At 45.2% G+C, this 15674-nt stretch overlaps 1 protein-coding gene across 1 annotated transcript in view; it reads left to right on the top strand.

Annotated features, from left to right (window-relative positions):
* Positions 1-15674, top strand: part of AGBL1 (AGBL carboxypeptidase 1) — a 403281-nt gene that overhangs the window by 9069 nt on the left and 378538 nt on the right. Inside the window, exons 2-3 of the mRNA XM_088656701.1 lie at positions 13780-13843; positions 15170-15316. Of these exons, the coding sequence (XP_088512827.1) occupies positions 13780-13843; positions 15170-15316 (211 nt within the window). The remainder of the gene's footprint in view (positions 1-13779; positions 13844-15169; positions 15317-15674) is intronic.

Raw genomic sequence — 15674 nt, 5'->3', positions numbered from 1 at the left:
ATTTTGCAATGCAGCTGTCCTGCCAAGTAATGTATACAAAAATGCATATACCAGGGCCATTGGTCAGGATGAATACGACATTGGCAACCTCTGCTTTCGAATATACAGTCATACCTCGGTTTAAGTACGCCTCGGTTTGAGTATTTTCAGGTTAAGTACTCCGCGGACCCGTCTGGAATGGATTAATCCATTTTCCATTACTTTCAATGGGAAAGTTCGCTTCAGGTTAAGTACGCTTCAGTTTAAGTACTCCACGGGCCGTCTGGAATGGATTAATCCATTTTCCATTACTTTCAATGGGAAAGTTCACTTCAGGTTACGTATGCTTCAGGTTAAGTACAGATTTCCGGAACCAATTGTGTTTGTAAACCGAGGTACCACTGTAATACTTGCTGTGCCCAGGTGTAGATGGGAGAGGATGGGCTATAGCAGGCATGTCCAACTGGTCAATCACAATCTACCGGTTGATCACGGGGCATCCCTGGTCGATCCTGGTTGGGTCTTCCTCCCCACAAAAAGCTCAACAACTTTGGTCAATCCGATGGGTAGATCACTGCCAGGTTTTTTTTTATAGTGGGAGTAGATTGCACTCTCTTGGGAGTTGGACATCCCTGGGCTATAGGAACAGTTGCAAGGAAGAGGAAATGAGCCTATTAGGACTTGGGGAGGAGGGTTTCCAATTGTGGAAATTTGCCCAAGGACCCCTCTCTTCTAAACACCCTGGGATTTGCAGTGAGAGCATTAAAGCATGCATCATCCCCTCCAATGCTATTTTTCTAGAAAAAGAGGTGCCGGAACTCACCATGTATGCCTCCTTCTTTCTCTTAGAATGGCAATGGCACCCACCTGAGAGGTGCTGGAGCTGAGTTACATCGAGTTCCCCCTGGAAAAAAGCCCGGATCCCCTCTCCCCCAGATGCATCCACCTGCATCCACACATGCGCACGCAAGCTTCAACAGCGACATTATTCTGGTGATGCTATAGAATGGCCCTACGGGAGACAGAGAAAGAAATTAGATATTGTAGTTCACTCTGCATTCCACGTGGGTAAGCAGCAGGGGAGTTAAGAGGGGAGAGGCAAAGTTCAAGTGAGTTAATAAGAGATGCATGCAGCCAGGCCCAATCTTGTACAGCACAAGCTCCGCTCGCCCTTCGCTCCTAATCTATTTCCTAAATGTGCTTCCACTTCACATCCGCCGCTGTGACTCTTTCCCTGGGTAAAAAAGAAATAAAGAAGGATGTTTCTGAGGGGATGGCTGAAGTCAGATAGATCCCTCATCTTATCAGAATTGTGTCTGGAGCACCAATTTGCTGGGTAAGGCTCTCTAATTTTACGCATAAGCAGGAAAAGGAGCGTAATGAGAAAAAGAGAGAGGTATCTTAAATTGCAGTGCCCTCTCTCTTGTTATCCCCAAAGAAAAATTCATGGCCTCGTCATAAAAGCTCTCATCATATTTTCAATCCACCCCCCCCCCCAAATTCCCTGTTGGTATTGAGATCTACAAAGGAGGGCTTTCTGGTCCGCAGCACTTTAGAAAATGAGCAAAGAGGCAACAGCATCCTCCTCCAATTTGGTACCCTCCAGAAGTTTTAGAATACAGCTTCTTGCTGCTCTAGCAGTGGTGGGAAACATCAGATGGGGGAGGGGGGAGAGAAGAAAGCGGCCCTCCTGACCTCCCTATGTGGCCCCCAGGTCATACCCCTCACAAGCCCTGCTCCTGCTTCTGACTGGCTGGACTGACTTCTGAAGTTCTGGCAGCAGTGATGTCAGTCTTCCAAGCAGAGGTGCGCAGCTTCAATGGCCGGCAGCTCCTCCTCCACCTCCTCCTGGAGTTGCCACTGTCAGGATGCAAGAGGATGCTTCCACCCTCCTTTCCCTCTGCAGCAGCTGGAGGAGGGGAAGGAGCTGGCCACTGGAGCCATGCTCAGCTCTGCACTTGGCTCAGTGCTCAGCCCCCTCCCAAAAGATACTGAGGGGCCCCAAAACAGTTTGGCTCCCAGGAGCTGGTGCTCCCGCTTCCAAGCCCATGGTCTAAAACTGAAATAACATTTGGTACTATCGCAACTTATGTGTAATTGACTTGTGCCACTTCAACGATATTTTTTATTTATTTAGAGCATGGGTAGGCAAACTAAAGCCCCGGGGCCGGATCTGGCCCAATCGCCTTCTCAATCCGGCTCACGGACGGTCCGGGAATCAGCGTGTTTTTACATGAGTAGAATGTGTCCTTTTATTTAAAATGCATCTCTGGGTTATTTGTGGGGCCTGCCTGATGTTTCTACATGAGTAGAATGTATGCTTTTATTTAAAATGCATCTCTGGGTTATTTGTGGGGCCTGCCTGGTCTTTTTACATGAGTAGAATGTGTCCTTTTATTTAAAATGCATCTCTGGGTTATTTGTGGGGCCTGTCTGGTCTTTTTACTTGAGTAGAATGTGTCCTTTTATTAAAAATGCATCTCTGGGTTATTTGTGGGGCCTGCCTGGTCTTTTTACATGAGTAGAATGTGTCCTTTTATTTAAAATGCATCTCTGGGTTATTTGTGGGGCCTGCCTGGTCTTTTTACATGAGTAGAATGTGTGCTTTTATTTAAAATGCATCTCTGGGTTATTTGTGGGGCATAGGAATTTGTTCATCCCCCCCCCCCCAAAAAAAACAGTCCGGCCCCCCACAAAGTCTGAGGAACAGTGGACCGGCCCTCTGCTGAAAAAGTTTGCTGACCCCTGATTTAGAGCATTTGTACCCCACTGTTCAGCCAAAAAAGGCTTCCAGAGCGGCTTACATTAAATCAAGACACCTGCGAGTACCTGCAGGCTTACATTCGTATCAGCCAATCAATAAAATGAACAACACACAAGGAATAAAGGGGACAAGGAGAGAAGAGGAAGATAAAACTCAGACGCCAATTTCTAGATAGTTGTTCCTGTATCGACCAGTGGGTGGGTTCAGAGGTGGGAAGTGCTTGATGGAGCTAGGCACCCAGCAAAGCTGACACCCTGCTTCCTATCCCTGGTAAAATGGCTGCCTCCAGGTGACAGCTGAGAGAAAAGATGGACCTGGACTGTCACAGCAGAGCCCCTGGCTGAAGTCCTGGGGGTTAAATGCAAGCAAGGAAGGGAGCTTAAAAGCTCCTTTTGTGCAAGGAACACTTCTAAGCTCTCTGCTTTGGATGGAAAGCAAAGCCCTCTCTGCATGTCGGCTTCAGAATACCTGGGATGCCCCACATGATCTTGCGGAAACTTGGACAGTTCCATGAGATCTCATGGGACCTGGTGTACAACCTGGCATGCAAAGAGGGCATTGCTTCCCAAGCAAGACAGAACACATAAGGGCTCAATGGGCACTAGCCACCATGGTTTGGCATTCCTTTTTTCAAAAACAGATGGTTTGTAATGGAAGTAAATTGTGAGGGACATCTTGTAGCCTTTTTGTAACCCCTTCTGAAATCTCCCAGTGCCCAGATTTCATCCACCTCCCATAAGACTTTATGAAAGCTTTTTCATAATACATTAAGACAAAGGAAACTAATCTAAATAAAAACAAAGGGTGGGTTCCGGTTTCCGCCTGCAGGAATGGCGGACCTGTTTTCCATCTCTCTGACCTTCGTAAGGAATTTGGCGGTTGCTAGGGGAGTAAATGGCAGCCCCCTACCCTCTCCGGGGGTTACGGAGAGGGGCCGCTGGCCCGCGATGCCCCCAGACCCACTCCGACTGTTTTTGGAGTGGGGGGAGCTTGGGCTGAGCACTTACGAGGGCCAGGACTCCCGGACGCTAATCTGCATGGCGGGGATTTCCATGGTTAAAGAAGATAATTAGGCTTAAATCTATGGACATACTTCAGAAGGAGGGGAAGAAGCGCTGTTTACTGCTGAGAAATTTATGCTGCTGAAAGGAAAGGAGTCAAAGATTGTACTGCATCTGGAAGAAGGATTGATGGGGACGGAGCGATAAGGGAAGCGAGTTTTTATTTTTTATTTTCCTTCATATTGTTGCCTCGTACCTTCCCGGACGCGATGTCCTGGCTTGTTTGGAGTGAAAGAGAAGCAAAAGACTGTGTGAGTTGAACTTTATAACTGTTGTTACTGAGCATATTTTTTTAAAGATGTGGAGTTGCCGATGAGAAAAGCCTCCCCCTAGTTGGGCGGAAGGAGTTCTGGACGCGCTCGGAGGATTTATGAGTTGTGACGCACTTTAAATTGGAGCAGCGACCTGAAGCTAAGTTCAGCTATAGGGCAAGGAGATCCATTAATTTACCAAGAGTTTATGGTTTGATGTTTGGGTCTCCTGCCTGAAAAAGCTGTAAATTCTATAATGATCGTGAATCTTCATGGCTATGAGAGAAAGCGAAAGTGATTTGAGCTTTTTGAGATGGCGCTGCTTCGGGCTGCTTCGACGCAACAAGGAGCTCCATTAAGAAGATTTATGGGGAGGCTGGACTGATTAACTCACACAGGAGAAAGAACATCTGTGAAACGTTGTTTGATATTTATCTCAGCGGCTGGGAAACAATCGGATGAAAGTGGAAAACATCTATGTGACTGTAAGGGGAAGATCTGGATTATTATGAACTTGGAGGACGATTTGAACTTTAGAAAAAAGACGGCAGTGGACAGTTGCGAGGAATTCCCAATTTCTTGAAGCATGGGAACCCAAATAAAAAATTCTTTAGATGATTTGGCATAACATTCGGTTTGATTGATATATATATGTGTATAATTTGAAATATTGAATGTGATATAATTGGTTTTAATTGGAAAATTAATAAAAATATTTTTTTTTAAAAAAAAAATAAAAACAAAGGGGAAAAAAGAGAAAAGAAAACCCAGAGTCCTCTCTCAAAGGTAGCCCTTAACCCTTGTCTCACACAGAAAATGGTGGACTCTCCCAACTCCCACCTAGGAGCTTTGCTTTCTCCTCTAAGTCAGCCCAGATTTGATTCTCAAGTGGAACACAGTTTAAATGATTTGCAAGCAAGGTTTAAGGGAGTCATAGCTTTAAAATGGTTGGCTCAAAGCCACCCTAATAAAGATTTTGCTTTGGAATGACCTGCATATAGATTGTTATCATTAAAAAGTCCCCCCAAATCACATTTTAAAGAACCTGGTTAACGGCATATGAAAGAGTTTCAGCCGGGAGAAAAACAGCAGCCCTCAACAAACGAGAGTTCATATAAAGACACAAACATGCATTAACTAAAAAGAACCGAATGAGGAGAACAAATGTTTAAGTGAAGTATCTTATGAGCAAGCCCATTATGAAATAAAAGGTTACCCCCCGAGAGAAAATTGGGTTTCTTGTTTTTGAAAGAACACGAGAAACATTAATGGGAGGAAAAAAAGTTGAAAAGGCTGCTTGCAAAGTATCAGGTGTTTTGATTTTCTTTCAGATTTCTTTGATTCTCTCGGTAGTCTAATTTGATGAGACTCCTTTTAAGGTTAGACAATAGTGTGTTTTATGACAAGTACCGCATAATAAAATAATTGTGTGATTAAAAATGCATTAGCAACGGAAGGGAGGGAAACAACATAAAGCAATTCAAGGGGTGTCAGGGGAGCTTGCATAGAGGCACGGTTTTTTTTTAAAAAAAAATATCATCTTTTAAAAACCTCCATACCCCAGAGTGAGAAGAAAGGAGAAAAGCAATTAAGTTTACAAAATGGGACTCACAAGATTTGATGCTACCGAGTCTAGTTTTTGCAGTTATCCGTCATGGACCAAAGAGTGTTGCACCGTTGCAGTGAGATTACTTTCAGTTGCAAATTCCTTCCTAATTCCAGTCCTGAAGGGTGGACTTGCCCCTTGATCTGGACACTAGGAATCTGCTTATGGTAGCCTATGGTTCCCATCTGGCCCTCAGAAACCTCCAGGCCCTTGGTCACCCCAGGATATTTTGCACTGAAAATGCTTTTCAGTTTCTAAACAGAGATCAGAGTAAAGAGTCATTTAATCCAACACTTCCCTATCTTTTATTAAATTCCTAGATCTAATGCCACATCAGCAAAAATTCAAATGAGGAGATGATATGAGATAGCAATGCACTGTATCAGTTATGGGTTGGCAACCAAGGAGATGTAGCATACGATGTAGAAAATACATAAATTATTTTTCACAAAATGCCACCAGGTGGCACGGCACTTTACTGAGTACAAGAGACCAGGTCTCTGCCCTCGAGGTGGTTACAATCTAAAAACTGACAGAGGCCCCTTCAAAGGAGTATCTTACCGCTTTAAATAGTCACGACTTCCCCCAAAGAACATGGGAAGTGTCGTTTGTTAAGGGTGCTGGGGGTTATTAGGAGGAGACCTGCTCACACAGCTACAATTCTCAGAGTACCATGTCGTGGGGTAGGAGAGCTGAAAATAACGCCAATATATTTCACATCTGGCAACCCATGTTCTCCTTTGGTTTCAGAAAGTATATGGGTAGATGAGTCTAAAAAGCCTGGGACCCAAATTTTCACAGCCCTCTAGAGGCTCATTTACCAGAAGTAATGTATTTAGCATTAAGTCTGGAAGTGTGTACTTGATTCTGACCAAACTAAGCCTCCTGGTGTATATTTTGCTCTAGGAGGCTTAGTTTGGTCAGAGTAGAGCAGGCATCCCCAAACTGCAGCCCTCCAGATGTTTTGGCCTATAACTCCCATGATCCCTAGCTAACAGGACCAGTGGTCGGGGATGATGGGAATTGTAGTCCAAAACATCTGGAGGGCCGAAGTTTGGGGATGCCTGGAGTAGAGTATACACTTCCAGAGAATACTAAATACATGACTTCTAAATACATTACTTCTGTAAATGAGCCACCATAGCCGCTAGAGGGCAATTAAAATTTGTGTCCCAGGCTTTTAAGACTTGTCTACCCAGGTGCTAACTTGGACCAAAGGGGTACATTGGTAGTCAGATGTAACCCCCCCCCCAGTTTTCCCACCCCACTACTGGGAAGAGGGATTGATTGTTAAACCACTCTGGAAACTGTAGTTTTGTGAAGGGAATAGGGGTCTCCCAGTTACTCTCAGCACCCTTAACAAACAAAGCCATGCCTGTTTAGAGCAGTATAATACTGCTTTAAATGTATAGTGCAGAAAGGGCCAGAAGAGAAAAACAACAGAGGAAGAGACCTGAAATCAGGATAGTCTCAATGGCAGATGCTTTGGCTTGGTTTCAAGCTTATCTCTAGTGGGGGGGCATGGGGGCATTTTAAACATTACCAATGAAGCATGGGGCACGGCAACCAGCCACACATGTAATGCGGCAATCCCCTCTTCTTTCTTTGCACACTGCTGCAAACTTCTAATTTTGAGGAGCTGGAGGCATTTGCGGTGGTTTGCGAAAGTTGTGCCCATGCTGGAAAGGAATGCAAACTCCACACCTTGGTCCTTATGTGTGGAGGTCAGACACCTGTGTAAAAATTACTGCACAAGGGCATGGTTGTCTACTCTACCTTGTATACATACTGTACATCCATTTATGTGCATGAGGAGATGCAAACAGGGAATCTGTCCTGCGTCAATATTCGGTAATGTACGAAACCACCCTTCGTATATCAATTTTGAGGAACAGAGAACGAGAACTTGCCAACTGCATGTCCTGTTCTGGAAAAACCTCCATAGACGCACAATGTACAGTTTGAAGGATACACGATCCTCTTCAGCTGTGAGCACTTTTCTTGGAGGATTAAAGTTGTTACTTAATATGTCTGTATTGAGCCTCAAGAGCCCCCTTTCATCACCTTTAAATAGGCTCCATTGCATTTATTTGGCCTACTTTTGCTGAGGCCAAAATAGAAATGCTGGGTTGAGGGCCACTTTGGTTTGGCAAAAGGACAGAGGAGCCTACACTATTCTCCACTTGCATGTGCCAAGCCATTTTGAAGGCTCTGCGTGATCCATGCAGAAAAGCCCAGACAATTAATAATAGTGATATCAATGCAATTAATTTCATCAATCACCTCCTGAAGCACTGTCTCAAGGCAATTTACACACAAGATGTTTAAAAACAGTTAAACACTCCAAAACCAACAACAAATACATTTAAACAAGACTAAACCCCTAAGAAGTGGACACTCGTGATAAAGAGCCTCTCTTTTCCCCTGGGTCAGGCTTGACCTGGGAATGGAGTTGTGGCTGGGCGCAAGAAAGCTGCCTTCGTGGGTGGCAGTGTTGCCACGCACTCTTTCCTCTCTCTGCCCTCGGCTTAGGTTTGACCCATGGATGGAGCTGCAATTGGCAGTGTTGGGCCGTCATGTGAGGAAGCTGTCTCTGTTTGCAACCCCCCCAAAACAGTGCCATGGCCCCTCCAGCCTGCCCATGCTACGTCACTGATTCTGAACTAGCTGAAGTTTCTGAACCATCTTCATAGGCAGCCCCATGTATAACAGATTGCATTAATCTGACCTAGAGGTTACCAGAGCACATAGATGGCAGAATTAAGCTGATGGAAGGCACTCCGCACCACTAAGCTCCCTGAGCCTTAAGCAACAGCAGTGGGTCCAGGAGTACCCCCCCCCCAAGCAGCATATCTACTCCTTCAGAGGGAGTGTAGCCCCTTCAAGGGCAGGCAACCTCCCATCCATCCGGTCTAGGGAACAACCCACTAACAGTGCTGTACTCTTAGCTGGATTGAGTTTCAGTTTATTGACTCTCATCCAGTCCATTACTGAAGCAAGACAATGGTCCACTGACACACCTGCAGATGAAAAGGCAAAGTAGAGCTTTGTGATAACTCAGGGTCCATAGATGCATACTGTACCATTGTTACTCAGGCTGCACACAAAGCTTTGGGCACCAAGGAAACTGGAGTGGGGGCTTTTCCACCTCCTCCTCTTAGAGTTTCAGAGGTTCTTCACGGTATCCACAAAGAGAGCCCCAAGATTCTCAGCTTTGGATTCAAGGGGACCTGCCTGCTCCTCAAAGTCTTCAGTCTGTCTGGTTTGTCCTCTGAGAGGTTCATAGCTGGTGCCAGGTCAGGGCTCAGTGGGTCAGTTGAATAAACTGACAGTCTTTGACTGCAAAGGTCTTAGTTTGCACTGATTCTGCAAATTCTAGGATGCAGTGGGACTTTGAATGAAATGTGTATTCACTCTGAATACTATAAAAACCCATGGCATTGCAAACGCCAGGAAAAAAACTACAGCCCTCAAAGACCTTGGAACTAGAATCGGAAGGGGTAGTTTTAAAAGCTGGAGAAAGACCCAGCTAAACTTTGTTTTGAACCCTGGGTGTTATTGAGAAATGCATTACAGGTGGGTCCAGGAGAATTGGTGCTGGTGGAGTTTCCACAGCCATTACCCAAGCATCATGTGCCGATGAACCAAATCTCGCTTTAAAGAAGAGATGGATGGCAAGGAGGGGTACAACTATGTACCTAGTCTCCTGGCAGTGGAGAGGTTCTCCCTCTGTGGGTACTTCAGTGGGAACACTGAATTGGAGCTTTCCCTGCGTATACCAAGGGCCTGTTGCGCAGTGCTTCTGTCCTTCTGGTGGAACTTCTTTCCACTGGGGGAAGACAACTTCCACCCTATCCTTTAGTGCTTGTTAGGATTGCTCTCTAATAGTGTCAGACAAAAAAATGGAGTTCATTCATAGAACTATGGGAAAATATCTCTCATGCATCAAAGGACATTTCATGTTTGGCTAACATACAGCTATTTAATATGTGGCAAACCATTTTGGTAGTATGGTGCTGATGTTATTTTGTTGCAATGTTAAAAAAATCAAAAGTCACTTGAATGGTTATATCCCATTAATAACGTGCAAAGAGAATACAAAAAAACCCCCTGTTTTCTCCCATCCATCGCCCAACTTCAGTGTTGGAAGAGCATTTTATTTTTTAACCATTTTCTTCTTCTCCTTCACATCAAATAAAATATTTATTGACAAATATCCCACTGAATAAAATAGAAGGATTTGGTTCTATTTCTCTTCTTGGTCTTCCCTTTCTTTAGATTCCCTTTACTCCAAGATTTGATTTCACTTGGAAATATGTGGAATGAGTTTTGTGTGATTAATGAGGTCTGGATGAATTTAATGCCTTGGGACTGACACAGGAGTGTTCCCCAGATGTATACTGATGGGGAAGGAGCGTCATGCCCATAATCCCCAACCTCAGTATTGACCTTCTCCCAGACATGCCTCTGACAACTGCTGCCTCTTCATTTGTCCTTCCATCCTGATGTGCTCTTCAGTCCTAACTTGTGACTTGCTTCTTGACCCTGCCCCATGATTTACTCTGTACTCTTTGGTTCAGACTACTGGATGACCCCACAGTTCCAAGCATTGTGCTCGTAGCTAAACTCCAGACTGCTGCCGAGAGCCCAGCCCCAACAATTACGATACCTTGTGTTAAAGATGGGTGAACTTTCAGTTTCTCTACATTTTGTTTTCATTTTCCACTCTTGAGTTCATTTCTGCATCAGCTTGCATTTTTTTCTTCTTCTTGTAATGTTCTCCTGAAAATTCATCACCATTATAGTGGACATTTCTACTAAAACATATGTTTTTTGTAAGTGCTTTGTTTCAATATAATGCTTTTTTGTACATTATTTTAACTGTTATCTGTATTTTTGCAGACCTCTAATGCGTATACTTTTTTCGTACACTTTTTTTTTGGCTTGGAGAAGTACATTGGGAAATTCAGGGAAGTGTGAATTTTGAAGGGTAGCTGCATCTTGGTTTGTGTATCATTTCCGGAACTGTGAATTAGGTATGTTTGTATGGAAATGCAAATTGAACCACGTTCCTACCACTGAGCCACAAATACCAACATGTTGACTTCAACAAGGCACTAGTTTTTGAATTGTAGATTTCTCAGGATAGCTGTGCTTCAGTTTGGTAATGTTTCAGGAAGTGTGAATTTAGGTAGGATCAGATTAAAACGGGATCCAACCTGAATTTCTCCTCCATCCCTACTTTATTTAGTGGCAAGAGTTGGCTGTCCTTGGTGCTGAATACCCAGCCCTGCCTAACATTTCCTTTTCTCTTCTGTGACTTTAAATCAGGCACAAACAGAGCTACCTTGACTTCTGCGTGGCTTTGATCTGCTACGTGCGTTTGAATATAGCACAAACACTCAATGGAGCCAGCAGTGTCAGAACAGCAACTCCAACAAAGGGAATTATGTAGAAAGAGGTGAAGGAAGGAGCAACTTCAAGTGCTGCCTGAAGCCTTGTAGCCGTGTATTTTGGGATTTGCCAGCCCCAGATATTCCATCCCTTGTCTGGAAGATGAAGCCATGCATTCCTTTCCTGAGCTAAATTTCTTATGTGTTTTGCTTCTTCCTTTCCCCATAAGTTGGGTTTGATCAGCAGCGCACACTTTCTGGGTGTCTCAAGGTGAGAGTACACATGTCCTCAAAAGCACTTTTGCAAAAATAACAGGGTATGGAAGAATGGGAGGTTCTTAAATCTGTCCCATACATAACCACTCATACACCTATTGATTTTCCCCTAGCCAGTCTCTACCGTCCCCCAAATTCCTTCCATTCGGGTTTACTTTCAGTGTCATAGCCAGGATGTGGTGAGGGTCTTTGTAGGGGAGAATCAGTACATGGAGGAAGAGTTAAGCATCCCCTTCTGCTTAGTGATTCTCTCCCAGAAATGTCCCATTGCACTAATATGACATCCACACAGGGTTTCTGACCATATTACCTTGTAACATGTAGCTCCACCCACAGAAATGCCATAAAACTAAGACACACACACACACACACACACACACACACACACACACACAGGTATTTATTTGCATCCCCTTATACAAATATACTCCCTGGTTTCAGGGACCAGGAGTCAGATTCCTTTTTACCAAGTAATGGAGACAAGGACTTGGAACCTTGTGGGGGAAGGCTGAGCAAGGCCAGCCCCAGAAGCTCTGCTACCAGATGAATGCCCCCAGCCTGACGATGTGGCACTGCCTTCTTCTGGCTCAGAAGACTCTACTTTTGAAGATCCAGGAGATCCTGAAGCCACCCCCCCCAATCCACCACAGTACCACCACAGTAGGAGATTACTGGAGAAGAGAGGGCCACTTTAAGTCAAGTAGCAACATGCGGCACAGGTGGTGCTAACAATCAGGCTGCGTCTACTATTTAAGGGCTCAGTTTCGGCTTGTTCTTTGCTAGTATGGTTCCAGAGCTTTGTCTACCCTAGAGCTTGCCTTGTCTTACACTTGGGTTGGGCTGTGCCTTGTGTTGCTGAACAGCAGAGTTGGGCACCTAATAAGATATGTGGCTTGTGAGGAGCCTCAAGGGACATGTAAAAAGGTCTGGATTTGAGCCTTGGACCTATGGCGCTCATCCCTGATCTAGTTGACCAGTCACTTTGCAAACCCGAGGGGGCGGGTACTGTATCATTTCCTTCACCAGGTGGATGGATTTCATGGTTAGATTTCAGCAATAAAGACTGTGTTGATTTATGCCCCTATTGCACGGAGTTGTTTATTTTAGCTGATTGAATTGCCTGTCGCCTAAGCCATTAACACAAGCGGTGATGACATAAGGCTTTTTTTTTGGGGGGGGGGTGACTTGCTGAGCAGTTGATCTGAGATTCAAACATGTTACCCAGCAGAAACAAAAACAACACATTTCAAACTAGCCCCCTACAGGATCTGTAGGGGAGGAAATTGTGTTTGAGTGCTTCATCTAGCATGAAGCATCAACTATGGCAGGCAGCTTCATTTCAGAAGTCTTTGGGTGTTACGCAAAGCTGCAATTTCTGCTTATTTATGAATGGACATATTGCCCAAGATTACATGAAGAAGGTGAAGAACAGGCTGGCGAGAGGGTAAGAATGCTACTGGCAAGACAGAGAAGCCTAGATGACTGCATTTGGCCCTCAGGCTTGAGGTTCCTCACCCCCTGCTGTGGTTGGGGAAGGGACATTGCTCAGTGGTAGAGCATCTGCTTTGCACAACCTCTCCAAGTCGGGCTGGGAAAGTCTTCTGGTCTGTAACCCTGGACAGCTGCTTCCAGTCAGCATAGACCAGGGTTTCCCAAACTTGAGTCTCCAACTGTTTTTGGACCACAGTTCCCATCATCCCTGACACTGGTTCTGCTAGCTAGGGATGATGGGGGTTGTAGTCCAAAAACAGCTGGAGACTCAAGTTTGGGAAATGCTGGCATAGACAATGCTGAGCTAGGTGGATCACTTTACCTTTTTTAAAAAAATCTTTAGGTGGATCCAATGATCTGAGCCAGTATAAAGCACTTTCCTGTGTTCCTACAGTTTATGAAGATGTTTACTATAATAAACTTGTTGGTTTACAAGTGCCAGAAGGCACTCATCTGTTTTTGTACTGTTGATTTCTCTTTCCATCCCAGCAGCTCTTAAATGTGGATAGCAGCAAATGCTCCAAGACAGTGAAGAGTGATCACATGCTTTAATGATAGTAGCCAGGCGGCAGGCGGTTTATGAATAATAGAATTGTAGAGTTGGAAGGGACCCCGAGGGTCATCTAGTCCAACCCTGTACAATGCAGGAATCTTAACTAGATCATGCATGGCAAATGGCCATCCAACACCTGCTTAACAGCCTCCAAGGAAGGAGAGTCCACCACCTCTCATGGGAGTCTGTTCCACTGTTGAATTCCCATCATTTGTCTCTTCTCTTCTCTTCTCTTCTCTTCTCTTCTCTTCTCTTCTCTTCTCTTCTCTTCTCTTCTCTTCTTTCTCTCCACATTCCATTTTACCCAAAGGGTTCATAAAGTGGGGGAGAGGGACAGAGAGAGCGCACTTTGTATCCTTTTTGGCATGCACATAGCATTTACAACAATGTGTTTACATATTGCAGAGTTCCTATGATAAGGATGTGATTCTGAATATCCTGGGTGTTCTCACATGCCTCCTTTCTGTTGGTAAGTGAAAAAGTGAACATTTCATGTAGTGCATTGCCAAAAATTCCTTCCCCATCAATTAATGAGAAAAGAAATATTGCATTTGAATATTAGCAAAAGGGAGGGAACTTTTTCAGTAAAACGTACGTTTCGGGTTTTGTGTTTGTTTGTTTCACTTTATCCTTTTCCCCCGGGTGGCTGATGAGTTTTGTGAGAGCTCTTTCATTCATTCTACAAATCATGACACTGTCTTCACTTTTGTGCAGTCTTTCTGGGTGCCCTCTAGTGAAGGCTGGTCCATTAGAGTGAATGGGGAATTGAGGTCGGACAGACCCAAACTGAAAATCTATATTATTATTATTAAGCCCGTTAAATTAACGGGTGTTAGAACATATGTGGTGAAACATTTGTAAAAACAGACTTGTTACAGTGCATCCCTCCCTCATCTCTCTCCCCTCCTTCCCTGCCGCCCCACAGTGCGCCCCACTCACCCGTGTCGGGGGCCCGTCATCCTCCTGGCCAAGGGGTTTCCTTTCTGCCCCCCACCGGAGCGGGCTGAGCTTGAGAGGCGGGTAAAGAGTGTTGTCATTTGGGGAGGGGGGGTAGAAGGCGTCCTCCTCCTCCTCCCCGCCGCTTTGGCCTTGCGACGCAGCTCTGGGCTAGACAGAGGGAGGCGGGGAGCCGAGAGGGTGGCTGGGCTGCCCCACAACACACAGGCCTCTCTCCCCCCCCTCTCCGCGCTGCGCCTCCCACTCACTCGATGCCCGGGCCAGCCGTTCCCCTCAGACCCGCGTGTGTGCGCATGAGAGTGTCCTGGGCGCGCGAGCAAGTGTCTCTGCACTCCAAGTCCCAATGGCTGTCCGTGGGGCACATGCGCAGTAGCGCAATCCCACGAACACAGGGACTGGACGCAGAGACACTTGGATATTATTATAGAGGATTAATCCAGCAGGCTTTTAAACTGAATGCAGATAATAATAATAATAATAATAATAATAATAATAATAATAATAATAATAATAATAATATTAATACCCCACCCATCTGGCTGGATTCCCCCAGCCACTCTGGGCAGCTTCCAGCAGAATATGAAAACAAAATAAAATATGAAAACATAGTAAGTTTTAACTTACTCTCCGCCGTATTGCATCGAGTCTCCTTTACACTGCTGAGCGGTGACTGTGATTAAGTGGTATACAGTTTGTTGAGATAAGTAAGTAAATAAAAAATAATGTGAAAGGCACTCTGAGTTTTCAGGGTCCCTGTTAGACTTGAATATTTGCATGTATGTTTATGTGTGGTGGGGAAAGGACTTTGCAACTATTGCATTTTCTTGCTTCCACTTAGGGACGAACAGGAGGCTTCACTACACAATTAGCAAAGGCGGCAGTGAAGCACTTCTGCAGGCTCTGGTGAATGCGACACAAACTCCCACACTGGACTATGACATCCTCTTGCCCCTGTTTCGTCTGCTGGCCAAAGTTGGCCAAAAAGGTACAGCTGCTGAACCACGGGATGTCCATCAGTATTGTGATGCTGTGTTGCTAGCTGTGTCATTGTGTCCCACATAGGGACGTGGGTGGCGCTGTAGTCTAAACCACTGAGCATCTTGGGCTTGTCAATCAGAAGGTCGGCAGTTTGAATCCCCACGACAGGGTGAGCTCCTGTTGCTCTGTCTCAGCTCCTGCCAAACTAGCAGTTCGAAAGCACGCCAGTGCAAGTAGATAAATAGGTACCGCTGTAGCGGGAAGGTAAACAGCGTTTCTGTGCACGGTGGTTTCCGTCACGGTGTCCCGTTGTGCCAGAAGCGGTTTAGTCATGCTGGCCACATGACCGGGAAAGCCGTCTGTGG

The sequence above is a fragment of the Zootoca vivipara genome, chromosome 13 (assembly GCF_965207765.1).
Source record: "Zootoca vivipara chromosome 13, rZooViv2.hap1.1, whole genome shotgun sequence".
Taxonomy (NCBI): domain Eukaryota; kingdom Metazoa; phylum Chordata; class Lepidosauria; order Squamata; family Lacertidae; genus Zootoca; species Zootoca vivipara.
This window is presented reverse-complemented; position numbering and strand designations above follow the sequence as displayed.